This window comes from Lepisma saccharinum, chromosome 4, assembly GCF_977018435.1.
Source record: "Lepisma saccharinum chromosome 4, izLepSacc3.1, whole genome shotgun sequence".
In the NCBI taxonomy this organism is placed as follows: domain Eukaryota; kingdom Metazoa; phylum Arthropoda; class Insecta; order Zygentoma; family Lepismatidae; genus Lepisma; species Lepisma saccharinum.
Window position 1 is genome coordinate 98,945,750 of NC_139232.1, and position 17,433 is coordinate 98,963,182.

General features: G+C 37.6%; 1 protein-coding gene across 1 annotated transcript in view; it reads right to left on the minus strand.

The window, feature by feature from the left end:
- The window catches only part of Dbx (homeobox protein Dbx), a 77,245-nt gene that overhangs the window by 34,102 nt on the left and 25,710 nt on the right, over positions 1-17,433 (minus strand). Inside the window, exon 3 of the mRNA XM_083121489.1 lies at positions 6,260-6,516. Coding sequence (XP_082977615.1) covers positions 6,260-6,516 — 257 coding nt within the window. The remainder of the gene's footprint in view (positions 1-6,259; positions 6,517-17,433) is intronic.

Here is a 17,433-nt window from a genome sequence, read left to right on the forward strand (position 1 = left end):
AGTAAATATTGAACGCGCACGCGCGCTTTCAATCACCATGTGCGCTCCCCTACTCTCGCTGCCTTCCGCAAAAATTTAGTTACTTAGTGTACTGAAGACGCACATTTAGATGTTTTTTTGTTCATATGTGCTACATTTAAACAATATTTTTAATATTTTATAACATTTCAAAGTAGTCCATGTGCTGTAGATAGATAGAATATAATTGTCTTGTTTTGAAAATATTAAAATGACCTGTATGCAAGTATTACGTATCTCAGAAAAATATCACTCCTGTCTGCCATTCTCAAATTGTTGAACTTTAGACATGATTGTTTGTTTCAAGTACTTTTTCGTAGCCTAGTTATACTCTGAAGCGGGAATCTGTAAAGTAGCGCCGCGCACAACGGTGGGGAAGTGGAGAGACCGAGTGGACGGAATATGCAGTGCGCGCTGCTGCAAACAGCTGGTGACGCAGCCGCGTTTCCCCTCCATGCATCCTCCCGCGATGTCCTAAGTCTGGGCGCCACCTCTGTTGCCTGGTTGGTCTTCGGCGTGTTCCTCGCTCCCCACTTCCCTTGCCAGCATGTAGGACACCCGCCGTAAGGCTAGACAACTAGATTAGCCATAATTATTTTCGCCACTTGAACTGTGTTTTCGTAAGATGTCTTCGTGCAGGAAAAATCGAATTTAGACACACCCGGAACAAAAAATTAAGTCATCACAACCAGAAGGGGGGGGGGGGGGGCCTTGGCTCCGTATGTTCATAGTATGCCGTTCACTTCTCAATCCCCTTCCGGCAACTGGTAGGGAGCCATCCTCATTGACGGTTTGGGGTAATTCCTGGTGTCTTTGAAATCGATCTGCAGATACAAGACGTCCAACACGGTCACGATCCCTGTCGGTCGTAGGGATGGACGATATCGGAAATTTGATATCGCGATATATCGTTTCCGCGATAAATGTCGCCAAATATCGTGACGATATATCGCGGACACGATATATATCGCTAAAATATCGTGACGATATATGGCCAAAATATCGTGAAGATACTGTATATCGCCTAGTTGATATCGCCGGGACGATATTTTTTCAATATCGCCATATATCGTCTTGACTAGTCATAGAGTTTTTCAGCTTTGGAGTTCCTTGCGTACTAACCCACTCCTTGTACGCCCTCTGGACTGTCCGCTCTGATACACCTACAAACTGGGCCACTTCATTCACTTTGTGTCCAAACGCAATGGCACCTTCTTGCCACTCCGTCCCGTCTGACTTGCAACCCATTTCACAAACTGCTTGCACACGACTGACGCTCATAATCTCTCGAGGTAACGATTCAAGACTTATCACCAGGTCCCGGATTTTGATGGCATGTCATATATTTTTCCTTACGTAGTATGCATTGCTCTTAAGTATTAAAATTCTGAATATCAAACTCTGATTTTATTGTGTATTTTTCGTCATATTTTCTATTTTTTAAGTTTTAGGTCATTTTTTCAAGTTTTACGTCATTTTTCTGTTATTTTTTCAAGTTTTATGTCATTTTCCGGTCATTTTCGCGTTTTACTTGTTTTTCTGGTCTTTTTTCTTAATTGCAAAAAAAAAGTGATGTGATTGCATGACGTTTCACTCACTCATTTTTAATTTTTAGCCAGGAACTGCCATTTATCGCCTTCATGCCTCTAGCAATGAAAACAGAAATTCTATCGCCACGTGATTGTAGGAAGAAAGCAACGTGCGCTCGACATTACCTACTGCAAGAATTTTGAATAAGGTAAGATTTTTGCACATTCTTTATACTTAACATTCACATACATCTTGAAATTTGAGTTCTAACTTTACAGAAATATGAACTATGCCGTACTAATTGCCATACCCTGAAATAAAACAAACAATTTAAGTCATTTTTAGGTCATCTTATTGATATTTTTAGGTTATGTTACTTATAGATCATTTTTCAGATATTTTTAGGTCATCAAAGTCCGGGCCCTGTTTATCACGAGCGAACGGATTTATATGTAAAAATATGCTAAATTTGTAAATACATATTTAGTTATTTTCACCAAAATATTGAGTTAAATATGGACTTAAAATTGTAAAAAAAAAATATTGCAAAAATTTATCTTTTTAATAATATAAGACACATACGTGACTCTTGAGTTTTAAAACAATTGATCGCTCTTCTCTTGGATTGTGACTGCCTTGAAGAGAAACCAGAAGCGAATTCCGTATGTGTGCTACGAGGGTGGGGTTGGCAATGGTACAGCGCCTTGAATAACGTAGTGTGGAAAACGACGCAAGAAACTGGTTCCCCGAGACGATGACAAGTAGATGGCACTGCGATCGACCCAGGTGCTAATTTTCTTATGAAAGTAATGCGGCTTAGTTAGTTTTTGGAATATATTGTGTAGATTTGTTTCTCTAGAAAGGCGGTAACTGAATTGATGGAAACAGTTATATTTGTGGAGTGATTTGCAGTGACGAAATGGCATTAATTTACACAGAAAAGTAACATAAATACGTTTTATGTGCAACGCAACACGAGCATCAACATAGCAATGTGAGGCTGGACGTCGAACGTTGGATTGTGTACACAAGTTTATTTTTGTATGCTAATAAAATTTATCTTTTTGTTTGGGAACACTAAATATACAAATACCCTTTTCTTTACTTGAACGATATCCACTAGAACAACCAGGCACAAAACATATCTTCGAGAATATATCTTTGAAAATATAACTCAACCAACACGTTGTTTACATTTCTCCAGTAAGCGGGAAACGAAAAGTGTCATATTTCACGCTTGCGAGTTTTTGGGCGGTAAGTTAGACAACACGCGAGTGGATGTAAAACAATCTTTGAAAAATAAACGAGTATTGTCTGTGTGAATTTCCATAAAAATAATATTTGTGACAATGACAATATTAATGAACCTTTCAGGATAATGCATACACAATACTAATTCTCGCAGAAATTGTCATGTTACGTGTTACAATCCATACCTATGTTTTCTTCCGTATTGTTAATAAAAAACTCAAGGACAGGTCATGATCGACGGTTCATAATATTCTTTAATATTTTCGCGACTACTGTACCAAATATCATAACAATTTTCTGATGCAAAGAAATGTTACAAGGAAAAGAATCAGACGTTGCAGCAAAAACCCCATTTACTTCCATTATAAGCAGTCGAACACCAAGCACCGGGGTCAACACCAGCGCCTCTAGCGGATCATTTTCGAGTGGAACCAGCCAGAGAGCGCAGAACCATGCCGTTTTCCACACTACGTTATTCTAGGCGCTGTAGCAATGGGCAGCTCGACTTGTGACCCTTCCAACGTTGCCATAATAATAACGTTAGTAACAACCAGAATCCGATGTTTGAGCCCTGATTCTCTTTTGTTGACAACAATTGTAACATCAATTGTAAATAAAGAGAAATTTCAAGTGGTTTACAATAGCACAAGCAAACAGTTGGGAGGTGTAAAAAAATTATCGTTCAGATGACAGGAAACTTGTAATTATAGCAATTAGAGGGAATAAAAAAGGTCGCAGACTTTTCTTTGTTTAACGTCGCTTCGGAATTTGTCTGGATTTATTAATTTATTTATTGAACACAACAGGCGAATGCCAAATTACAGTGTTCTACATAATTGAGTATAAACTACGAAAGAAATATAACTTTACAAAAATTGCGTTTTGAAATATATCTAATTTTGGTTCCCTTTCGGAGCATATGTTGCACAGTTCACACATTCTCCTGATATGTGATTTATTTATGATGCTCGGTCTTCTGTTACTTCAGTAAAAGAGATCCCTTTGGATTGTGTCTTGGAGATAGGAACACATATGTGTATTTGTTCTACAGAGCATTCCCTGGCGGCCCGGCATCAGCGCTCGTCTTTCTCGGTGAACGGGTACGCGACAGTTGGTAGAGTCGGCTATTAAAATTACAGTTTTCATATTGCGTACTAACCTTGACTACAGAAGGTGTTGAAAATGATGTCCCTCTGCTGCAACACATTCCTGGCATCTCCCAAGGAAATTGGCATTTACACGTGCAAGTTCGTCTACTGTAATTTTCCCGATTTCTCGTACAATACTCTCTTTTAACTCACGGATGGTGTGTGGATTGTCTTTGTATACTTTATTTTATAGATTTCCCCATTTTTCTTTCCACTTTGATTCAGAACTGACCCTGTTACTCTAAACTTTATTTTACGAGGTTTAATATACTGGTCCTATGTGGAACGGGAACACTAGGAAATTTCTTTGCAAAACGTCGTCGCACTTCTCGAAAATTCCTCTTTCCGAAGTAACACTCGACAAGATAAATCCTTTGTTGTAATGTAAACTTTTGTGGTGCCATATTAAGCCACAATCTTCAACACACGGACACGACACAACATAACTTCCGAGGGAAGATTATACTGGCGTCAGTCTGCAACGTCAACAGAAAGGGAAAGAGAGCGAAGGCAGGGAAACAGACTGTAGCGTGCGACTGTCGCGGACCCGTTCACCGGGAAAGACAATCACTGACGCCGGGCCGCTTGCCACCGAGTCTCGTAGCGAATATCAGGGAATGCTCTGTAGTATATGTTGCACTTGACCCGGGTTCGATACCCGGTAGAGGCACATAGTGGTTCGGATCCCATTTTAAACTGTATGTCCAGTCCCGATTAGCCTTACTGTGCATAAAGTGGACTTAAAACACCAAATCAATCAATCATGTTGCACTTGAATATTATTGTTAATGATTTTGTATAAGAAACATAGCATATTCCTTCTTTTGCTGAGAGAAGGCAGGTGTTCACAGAGGGAAGTGTATGATTCGTATCGGTGATATATGCCTGTTTCTTTGTAAGTGGCGTACCTTACGAATTTAGACTGTAGCATTTCTATTGTATACGTTAGTTATTCGCAAGAAATTCACATAACTCTTTTGGTCACAGGGGGACATGTAGTTATTGCGCGAATATGGACTATATGTTGAGAGATGTTCTGAAATATGAAAATAATACCTATGTACAAATAACTTAGATATGTTAAATATGAGCCAAAACCTAATATACGTACAAATATGGAAAATAAAAACTGAATTTTCCGAGTCTACCTGCCATGATGCGCAATGATAATGAAAAACATCAATGGTTTCAGCGTCATACATTAATATGTTTTTACATATAAATCCGTTCCTTGTTTATCACAAAGGTTACTGCTCGTTGGTTTGCCGTTGTGCAATCAGGACGCGATCTGTTGGGCTGGGAAAAGAATTGTATGTTCTACCTAGGGGTGACTAATATATACAGTAGAACCCGAGTTATACGTTTGTCAAGGTGAAGAGAAAATAATACGTACAACTGACAATTACTTACAAATTAGATTTAGACACCATGTCATATCATTATTAAAATACTGTAATTGTATCTATATTGAGGAACAAGATATAATACAGGTTATGTCAGTCATAAAGTGGTAAATTAAGGAATATAAAAGCTTGATTCTTAAATACATTACATTTCCCACTTTATTAGTGAACACTTTGATACTGAAATACTACAGTAGACACTATAGTCTTATAGTTTTACTGCCCAATTTGTAAAAATCATCTAAGAAAGCCTTTCTTTTGGTAATGACTGTGTAAAGTGTGGTATACGCGATGCCTAAATCTGCAGCTATTTCAGTTTAATTTTTTTGTAAATTATCATCCACTTCCTGTATAAAAATTTACTTTCTGGGCAAGCGTAACTTTATTCTCCGCGTTGTCCATGGCCGATCAATGGAAACTGAAAACTATCACTTTTGTGACATTGTTATAGCTTGGTTAAGCACAAATCAACTGTATTTTAGGAAAATTAGTACGTATAACACCGAATTACGTATAAATGCATTACGTACACTCAACGGCGAAAGAAACAGTAGGCAAATTGTCCATCACCATTTTCATTCAGTCTGTATTACACAATGTGATGATAATGAATTGAAATAATGACGTCAATAAGCAAAGAACAATGCCTGCTTCAAACCAACATAGTTTCATTTTTTTAAAACAACACAGGATGTAGAATAAAAAAGTAATGAAAATAGCGGTGGGAAATTTGCCTATCATTATCTTTGGCGTTGACTGTACAAATAAAGCTCAATTAACACGTTTTCAAATTATATTTTGCCGGGACTTACAGTAATTTACGTATAAAGCAGTCTCAGCTACATTTTGGACACAGAGTATGAACTGAACTAACAAATGCCATATGCTACGCTCATGCAGATCACCCACCTGGGAGTCCTTTAGGCCCAATTTCTCCGCCAACTTCTTCCTGTCCGGCTTGGAGATGTACTTCTGTATCTGGAATCTCTTCTCCAGACCTTTCCTCTGGAGATCTGAGAAGACGGCCCTCCTCATCATCCCCCTCCTGGGTTTCCCACGGGAACTGTTCGCCCAGGGGAAGGTTCCCGGGAGTGGAAAGACTGTAGTAGGGGTTCCGGTGCCAAGGGTTACAGAGTTTGACGTCGCTCCAGAAACAGGCGTTGTCACTGTAATGAGAAAATGAAAATAAGTGTTTCGTGTTTCAAATAGTCGTGCATATTAAACGATTAAAATAGTAACTTTTTCTATGGTGTTTCTGGAATCAGTGATGCCTATAAACATTAGCGTGCCCAGGATTTTTTAGCAGGGGGCTACAGAGCTACATTCTGGGGGAGAGGAAATTACCAGGGAACAGGTTTATATGTGGTAAATAGTGCTAAATATGTAAATACATATTTAGTTATTTTCACCAAAATATGGAGTTAAATATGGACTTAAAATTGTAAAAATTTACCTTTTTAATTACGCAAGACACTAAGTACGTACTACATAACTTCTGAGTTTTAAATCAATTGGTTGCGCTTCCCTCGGCATTGTAACTATTACCATGACTGTTTTGAAGAAACCAGAAGCGAATCCCATACATGTGCCACAAACATGTTGCTTCCGGTACTGCTGTGGGGTTTGCAATGGGCTGCTCGTCTTGGGACTGTCTTCCATTGTTGCCAAAATAACGTTTGTAACAACCAGGAGCCGATGCTTGAGTCCTCATTATCTATTGTTGACAACAATTGTAAATAAAGAGAAATTTCAAGTGGTTTATAATAGCAAAAGCAAACAGTTGGGAGGTATAAAATTGAAAAAGAAGAAAAAAAATATTGGTCGGATGACAGAAAACTTGTAATTAACGCAATTGGAGGGTATAAGAAAAGGTCGTTTGTTTAACGTCGCGTCGGACTTGGCCAGTTATTCACGAGAAATTCACCCAACTCTATCGGTCACATGGGGACATGTAATTATTGTGCAAATATGGAGTATATGTTGAGAAATATTCTGATACATGGAAATAATTTGTAAAAATAACTAAAATATGTAAAATATGAGCCAAAACCTAATATATGTACAAATATGGAAAATAAAAGCTGAAGTTTTCCAGTTCCCATGCCATGATGAGCAAGGATAATACAAAATATACTGATTTCAGCTCCATACATAAATATATATTTACATATAAGTTCGTTCCCTGTTAATTACCATTTTTATCCTTTGTTGGAAGTTATTCAAGGGCAACAGTGGTTATCGTGCGGTATTTTAAGAGCGGTTGCATTTACCACTTTGGTTTCTCCCGAGTTCTTTACTGCTATTCATTTGAGATTTTTGATTTTCTCAAAATTTCGGTGCGGGCTGTAGCCCCCTCAGCTCTCCCTTGCGTACAGAGCCTCTCAATGCCTTCTTTTTTTTTTAAAGGAATGTCCTATTTTGACTATAAATGTCTCCATTTCATATTATTACTAGTTTGTTTATTCTTTTATTATCATTAGTGACTAAGCAAACTCACGCTGGGAATCTACTTTCGAATTTTGAATTCCAAAACAATTTCAAACTTATTATATCTAAACTATCCCTCTTCCAACAGAGGGAAGGCTGAAGCAATATGAACATAAGTTACATTGAGCTATCTGTTGTGATATTTTATTAGAGTCACTCGGGGGAATATGTCCATTGGGATTAAATGTCCACCCCTCGTATCTCTCGCAACGTTAATGTTATGGCAACTCTGCGACTCTTGTGTGTAAGCGCCCTCCGTGGTGAGAAGAGGCAGCAGGTTTGGAGCTTGTGAGAAGAATCTGAAGCCATCCAGGGTTAATTTCATAAGGTAAGAAGACAATTTTTGGGGTAATAATTTTTTGGACGTTGCTGTGTTAACAGTGTGCAATAATATTGCACAACTGAATTATATTTGGTGTAAAGATCAAGAGTCAGGGAAACATATCTGCAGAGTGAAACTGCCGCATGGTGCTCAGAGTTGCCAACCCAGTGATTCAATTTTTCTGCTTGTAGCTGTGGGGTGATATGCCCACAGAAATTAAGTACAATATGCCCATGGGCATTATTATGAGAAGAAAGGACCAGAATGTGTCTGGATCCAGTGTATTCGTTGTAGTATGTGGCGTCCATGTGTCCAAAGTGCAATGCAATTTCTCACAAAGGTAAACAGTAAAAGAGGCTATGGTAAATTCAAAATAAATGTTGTTAGAAAGCTATGCTTGTCTGTACAAATGATGTTCTGTTTACGAAACAAACGTTAATAATCTTCCAGTTAGTGCTGTGTATTATTTTCCTTTAAATATGTCATGTCAAGTATTACAACAATTATTTCTTGTATTGGGCATTTTACCCTGAACACGGGGTGATTTGCCCAAATTGACGTTTATCTGTTTATTTTTCTATGGTTCTTTTGCTATAAGACTTACAGTAATAAAACTTATAAGTGACAATAACAAAACATGTCTAGCTTTCATTTGATATCCTTTTTATTGCGACAATTCTTCATTCAGCGAAGCTATAAACAGCCCAAAAAAAAAAGTTTGGCGTATTCCCCCGAGTGGCTCTATACCAGAAATACAGAAGATAATTCTTGCATTTCAAATAAACGATAGTTTTTCGGCATTTTCCTTGTAATCGTTCACTATTGTGAATGCGATTACCAGTGGCTACTTGAGTTGCACTTAGTTTTTTCTCTAATTTCTTCGTCATTGTCGTTATTCAAGTTTTAAAAACGGGAATGATCTGATTTTCTATTTTATGCTGTATTATTATGTGTTTATTTCTGCTTAGTTTTTGACGTAGCAAACTAATAGGAACGAGCTGACATCTTGTATTCGGCAAATAACCATTTTGAAATGGGCGAGTTTGTATGGCGAAGATTCACGAAATGAAATAGGTTCTAGTCTTACGTCTGGAGAAGGCTCGAAAATTTCAGTGTTTTCATCCAACACCAGTCTCTCCAATTAACAATTCATCTTAACAATAAATTGATTTGATTGATTTAGTTTATAGTACTCGCTTTTGTGCCACCTTTGGATAATTGCGAAGATTGAGATGAGTGATGAAATGTTGGAATTCATGAATGGACACTCACAAACACCCATGCCCAGGCCGGGATTCGAACCCGGGACCTCCCGGTGGAGGCACACTTTAAACTGTAGGTCCAGTCCCGATTACCCTTTCGGTGCATAAAGTGGACTTAAAATAACAATTCAACAACAACCCAGGACCTCGGGCGTCGTAGCGCGGTGTGCTAATCACTCCGTCACGTAGGCCGGCTCATCTTAACAATAAACGAATTCAATTCAATTCAATTCAATTCAATTCAATGGTCTTTATTCTTGGGCGAGGTTCAGCAAATGCTGATCTACCACCTAACCCGACAAAGAAAAATGTAGCAAAGTACCTAGGTACATTATTATACATGAAGATTATAAGACACTACATAAGTAAAATAACAAAAGAAACTATAAAAAAACTACTACTACACAAAGAAAATCACAAAAAGAAAAGAGATGACAAAATATATACAGTGCGTGTGTGCCAATAAATGAAAAGATAATAATATACATGTATTATTACTTAGTTTCTGTCCAGTTTTTTTTTCAATAACTCACAGGAAACAGTTTTTAATCATATGTGGTCTTACTTTGCTTCTGATCATCAATCAGTGAATCATATACTGCCCTACGAAAGTGTTTGTAGTTCAGGTGTTTTATTTCGTTCGGGAGTGCATTCCAGATTTTAGGTGCCATGTAACTGAATGAAGATTGCGAAACAGAAGTTCTGCAGCGAGGTATATGGAGATTAGCGGCGCTTCTGGTGGAGTAAGAGTGCGTATCACTCCTGGCTTTAAGCTTTACACTCAGATAGTCCGGGATGTTTTTATTTATGATTATGATTGTCAAAAAATTATAATACTGTTCAAGAAATAGGAGTGTGTGTGTACACCAGTGATTCTCAACTTTTGCGAGACTGCGGCCCGGTAAATTTATTTTTTAAAAGTCTATGCTCACAATGTTACTGTTAAATAACTTCCTAATGTTATGTACATTAATTAATATGTACAATATGTACTTGGGCGTCGCCAGAAATTTTCCTAGGTGAGGTCGAATCGAAGATGTGGAGGGGAGGACACCCTCTCCCCTCAAAAATATTGTGATACAGACCAGTGGCATATGCAGAAGTTTGTCAAGGAGGGGTCGGTATTTTAAATTGTTGTTGTTGTTATTATTATTATTAGTAGTAGTAGTTGTAGTAGCAGCAGTAGTAGTAGTAGCAGCAGTAGCAGTTTTAGTTTAATTTATTTTAGTATCCAATAAGTTTATTATATGAATAATATAGTCCTTGTTACAACCAAGATTACATAATAGTTACTTCTAGCATTAGTAGCAGTTGCAGCAGCAAACGCAGTAGTATAAGAAGCTTCGGAACGTGTGAAAGTTACAAATTAACAGAGTTTCAGTGTTGCAAATTATGAAAGTTTCGTACCAAATTCGATATCTCAAGAACCTTTTTAAACAATGACGCAAAATGAGGTGAAATCAAGTGCTTCGCTTATAAATGGCAATAACTTAAAAAAAAAAAATAGATGGAAATTTTCAGGGGTCGACTCCCCTCTGCCGACGCCGACGATTACCCTTTTAATTAAATCTTAATAAATAAATTGTAGCATAATAATAGCGTAATAGTTCGATTGCATCTAGGTTTGTTGCCAACTACAAAATTAGGTTTAAATTAGTGGTCAACCATGTTGTCTGATGGAATCTTGTAGTTTACTCAGGCCAACATTAGCTAGATTAATTTGAGAAGTGCTGATTTTCATTGGCAATTAAACAGAATATTCCCACTACAAGGAATGGGTTATGAAGATTGCACAAATTTCAGGAGAATCTCTCGTATACCGAGTGTAAATTATGCCAGGGCTCGGTTCAATACCGCGGGCTGGCGGTTGACAAGAACTGGTGTATACACACATGCAATCGGGAAATTAGAAAAACAAGAAACATGTTATACGACAAATGTAAATGCACGTACGTTGTGTGCATAATTACCCATTTACATTGTCTGACTGTTGCAGTCTAAATGCATGGTGCACCTGCACGATAGCTTAGTGCTAACGTCATCGCCTTGTAATCAGGGACACGAGTTCGATACACGGTGGAGGCACATAGTGGTTCGGGTTATACTTTTCACTGTAGGTCCAGTCCCGATTACCCTTTCAGTGCATGAAGAAAACTTAAAAACTGAAACTCAAAACACATAGTCCCACATTTTCTCATTGTACACAGATCAAATGACACGACCATATAGACGCTCAAGTTCATGATGTTTTCATCCCCCAAGTAGGAAGCAGGCATCCAAACGTCCAGGCTTGTGCCCCATGCTACCTTTTCCATACATTTGGCTATGTTTGCTGACGTTACCGTTACCGCCCTTGAACCTCAGTCCATAAATGGCAATTTTTTTCACTGAACTCCCGATCTACACAACCTGGTCTGGCTTCAAGGACCAATAAAGTGTTATTGAGCTCTCGAACCTTCCACAACCACTTTTGCCCATCCTCCAGCAATACAAGGAACACGCTCCATAAGCTTTTGGAGCACCTGTTGTTCGAAAAAACCAGCAATGCTCATGTCAAAGGACAGTGCACATCAATCAGGGGGTAAAACCTCATCAATATCTTCCTCTCAGTTGCCTCCTCATTCACTGGCCTCAAAAAGCCAGCAGACAGGGTCCACCTCTTGATGACCAGAACGAGGCAACCAATGACAGAAGCCCCAATTAGTCTTTTGTTTTCGGAAGCATCGGTTTTTTTTCCACCCCAACTTAATAGTTTTTTTCCACCCCATTCGTGTCATTTGATCCCAATTTTTTTAATCAAAAAAGGTGGAGAAAGCAGGAATATTATTTTCCGAAAAAAATCCTGGTAAAAAAATCATTAATTGATATAAAAGACACGTCGACGTTCAAGAGGTGCTGTTGGGGGTGATCTGTTTCGGAAATTCTGGTGACGTAGAGACAGATGGGAGTTTTTGTCACGTGGTATATTTGACAGGAGAAGTCAACCGCAAGTGGGAGGACAATGGGGCATACTTCAGCTAAATTGGCTTCATGTGAAATCCACATTTTTCGAAGAGCGAGAGAGGCGCTGCCAACAAAAGACAACTGATGTGCCAACAAACCGCGCGGCTCTTCTTACATTGGCACGTGAGAGACCACGTGGACAATGGCTTAGCTGGTGCTGCCCTCTTTCCCGAAGAATCATATTTCCTGCTGGCCTTTCAATTTTTTCGAGTTCTGACCTCAAAACCCCCAAAATGGCAGCTTCTGCTTCGAGTCCTTTGCAAATATTTGAAGATCTCGAGGTCCTAGATAAACGAACAACTTATAATAGCTGTTGGTTGTTGTTGAACAGAACACGACAGAAGGTTGTAAGCGCTCACAATGGCTTGCTAGAAGGTACAAATTAAATATGTCTCCCTTCTCATCTTCCCAAAACAGCAGATGTTTGATATTGGCAAGTGCAAAGAGTGTTTTCAGAGATTGGTTGATTGATTTATTTTACTTCGTATTTCTTCCACTATTAGCTAATCGCTCACAAAGAACACTCATGCCCAGGCCTGGATTCGAACCAAGGACCCCTGGTGCCCTAGTGCGATGTATTTTAAGAGAGATTAGCATGATATCAATATGTCGGAATACATGTTTAGATGAATACATTTCTAACTTTGTGAGAATTTAGAACTGTGATACAAATAAAATAAAATTATCCCTCACACAATAGATAATCATGATTTATATTACATTAGTCAATTAAATAAGTTTGTGAACATGGAGGCAGCACAATATTAAAATACTTTGATATTTTAGTGGGCTTCGGTACCTAGTTCGAGTTATCCCCGGTCATCACCCTGTAATCAAGGGGTCCCGAGGTCAATACCCAGTTGACGCACATAGTGTTTTGGATCCCACTTTAAACTGTCTATATTAGCCTATGTGTCCATAAAATGGGCTTGAAAACTCAAGAATCTAGTTTGAACACGAATTCTAAGTTCCTTATCCTGATTCGTATACAGCACAAAGAACAGTGTCTTAAATTTTAGTTTGACTTTTTAAGAACATGCAGTACCACTGTTAAATTCAAGCAATCAACAAAAATGCTGGGAAACATGGACTTATTATTCCGCATTTGTGCACGTTTTTCATTTTAAATCCTTCTTTCAATAACCTACCTTTAAGTTTGCACTAATTGTTACGGTTATGATACAGAATAAAAACTCTTACAGGTCGAAATCTTCGAAGTAAAAGTAGTTGTTATTTTAGACAGAAGATTTTACAAACTCCAGATAAGAAATCAAAGATAATAGATAGTAATGAAGCCAACAGTATTTTTAAATATTTACTGCCATCTGTCTTCTTATTTCAGCACTAATACATCCTGAACCGTACTTTTGAAAGCATTGCAACTCATAGATTTTTCGTTAGTATTAAATTATAAAGGAAAGATTGAGATATTAATAAATTGAACTGAGACATTCACCGTTAGAAGTTACCGTAAGAATTTATAATGTTTAACGATAACAGTATGTTATAGTGAAAACACATTTCTTGAAATTTACAGGAGAAACTACTTACTGAACTGAGTTTCTGTAGACTTTTGGAAGCTCGTGGAAGTGTTTTCTCCCTTCGTTCAACTTATTTGGCCGGTAAATCATGTATTTTTCGACATTAATGTATCTCCGATTCACGATAGCTCTTGCCACCATTACCGTCGACCACGTGAATCAAATGTTCCGTGAGTTCGATTATGTAACCCCCTGTTAGTGTAGCAACCACGCGGTAGTTTTACAAGATGACGTGTGAAGGTTAACAGCGTTTTTTTTTTTTTTCAATTAAATTTTCTGTTTGCCTAACCTAACTGAACCTAACCTAACCTTCCGTGAATGGTTTGTGGATCAATTTTCGCTTAAAAAAACTTCTGTGAATAGTTTGTGCGGCATTTTTCGGTTAATAAGTTTGGAAACACTGCATATCAGCTGACGATAGGCAACGTGAGTCAAGATTTGCCCGCCATATTGTGTGTAACGAAAGCGAATTAGCAACGAACAATAAATACTTGTAATGTGAAAAATTACCCTTTTTTCAGTGAAAAAAGCAAAATCCCACGTTCAAAAATGTTCCGCTATGCATAACAGGTAAGTACAAATGTAAATAATTAGGAAATAAACGAGTGAAATATGTTTTCACTATACCATACTGTTACCTGTTTAACTGCTAATCTTTAACAGTTTTCCTATTAATTTACAAAAACGAGACACAGCCGCTATACATTTAAATTTACGAAAGGGGATGCCAGAAGATTCTTTCCCTTCCCCTACCACTAGATACAAGTATCCCTTATAACACAGCTAAATTTTCTTCCCTCCCAGGACTAATTTTTGTCCCATAACGATGTAATACATTAAAGATATTTTGCCGAATACGAATGTAAACTTGTGCATTAAGTAAGTACATTTTTATGCTTTCAAACGTCGTAAGTACGTTCACGGGCATTATGTCGCGCTATTGTGAAACTGACATTAATTGGCTAGCTCAAATACGTGTGATGTGACGATGACACAAAATCTCTTCATGTTTTTGTTTACTGTTGGTACATATACAAGTAATGTGTATGATTAATACAGGCAATGCATAGTTTTAAAGGTTTTTAAGCTTGTGTCATTTCATTCAGCCATACGATATTCATGAGATAAAAATGTTAAAAACGGTTATAAAGCAATGTATGGATTTCTTCATTTAATTGTATAACTGTCCAAACAATGCGCTCAATGTACGAAAGTAATCAACAATGATTTCATCTTTAATCTTTCTCTTACAAAGCAGTAGCTTCCTTTTAAAGGCTGCCAACTTGTTTGAAAGGTGCAGGATTCCCTTGTACCTTGTAGAGGTACATTCGGATCATTCAGTGTGTGGAAAATAGAAAGGTATGCCAATTTCTGTACAGAGGCGCAACCACGATTTTTTGTCAGGAGGGGGAGTACTAGGGTAAACGTACCAATAATAATAATAATAATTTTAATTATAATAATGTTAATAAAAATAATGATATAATAATAATGTTACTAATAATGTTATTATATTATTATTGTTATTATTGATTTGCTTTATTTTACTTCGCTTCTTGTGCCACTTTTGGCTAATTTCCGAAAATGGGTATGAGTGATGGCTAGTGTTGCCCACGAGACGAGACGGGACGAGACTTTGGTCTGTCCCGTCCCGTCTCGTGAAAATGCTGTCTCGTCTCGTGTCTCGTCTCGAAAATATTCGTTTGTCCCGTCTCGTGTCCCGTCTCGAAGGGTTCTGTCCCGTCTCGTCTCGTCCCGTCTCGTTTTGTCTCGTCTCGTCTCGTAAAAGTGATCCGGGATATCATGCCAACAAAAGTCAAAAGTAGCAGAAACACGAAATATTTCTCCGGAAAGTGGGATAAAGCTCCAAATATTTTACCCATTGCGTGGTTAGAATAAATAAGGTTCGTTAATCATGAGGACATTAATATTAAAAATGCAGTTTGTTGGTTACTGATTGCTAGGTATCTTATGAAATCTACCTTGTGGTTTATCTGGCTTCCATACAAGAGTGCTCTTTTCATTTTACTGCTATACCTTTTGGAAGTTTTGAAATGTTTTCCACTAGACCTTCTTTCTTTCTGAATGTCGAACTTCCGTGCACTATGAAAATGTACATTTCTTCTTTAAATTCTAAGCTTGGCGCTCGGGAGCAACAAAAAAGTTTTTAAATGTGTAGTACGAACACAAAAGACTATTTAAAATTTCAATACTTAGTATATTACAAATAGAAAGCATTTATTGTTTTTAATATTGTTAAACATCTTCTATGACATAAGTTTCAAAAAGTGTTTCTTTGTGATATTGTGCTGTTTCTTATGCTCAGCTTATGACGCACATACTTCTTTGTTCTCTTTAGTCTCTAAGTCAGATACCACCACCGCTTGATCTAATTTATCCTTCGGCAGGCACCCATCTAGAAATATATGGCGGGGGAGGGTGTCCGAGCCAAGTGTTTCAGAAAAAATGATAATATTAAAATTAACGACAACAATTAAGCAAATGTTTAAATTAATACATTAATATAATTCATAGGTCTATTCACTTGAATATGTAAATTAATCAATTCTATTATTGTTATTACATGAAATGTTACAAAGATTGTAGAAGAATAGTAATATAACAGCACGAATATTAGCTAATATCTAGCTTACGTGTAGTTAAGATCGCCTAAATTTGCATAAAAACAACTGTCCTGGCAAGAAGTTTAATGTCAAAAAAGATGATGAATTGAATATTTGGTAAATAACAAAAAAGGATGTTAAGTCCACTTGACGAAAAATAAAATTCCTGATTAATATTTTATTCTCATTATTATAAGTAGTAGTGTACATAAATCTTCATTGATACTGTCATTCAAAGCCGTATGATCGCAATAAAATCCTTGTTCGACATAAAAAAGTAACCCTCGATTACGCTAAAGAAATATATTTTTGTTTAGCTAGAGCAAGGCCCCAGGAGGATGCAAGAAGCCGTTCCTGCAAAAGTGTATGTTGTACGAAGCGACGAAACGTGACAAAACCACCACGTATGGAAGGCAAACCTGCATATATTTTATATCGCACATTTACAGAGCCGTGTCTCCTGAAGTTATAAAAATCCCAACTTCAATGATTCTTTTAGACATGCTATAGTTGAAAAAAAATATGTTTAGATGCACCAAAAGTGCATCATTATCAGATTATACATATAACATGTTATTGGAATCAACATATTTGTGTAAATTGGGTGCCTCCCCGATTACGTAGTAATAACGTCGAGGTCTTGTAATCAAGGGTCCCCGCGTTCGATACCCAATGGAGGCACAAAGTGGATCGGATCGCACTTTAAACTGTAGGTCGGTTCGCGATTTAGCCTATTTGTGAATCAAGTGGACTTGAAACCCAATATCAACCTTAAGGATATTAGAACCCACTAATTCACCCGCAGCTAAGTCAAATTACACATCCTCTTCATCCTCGTTCATAG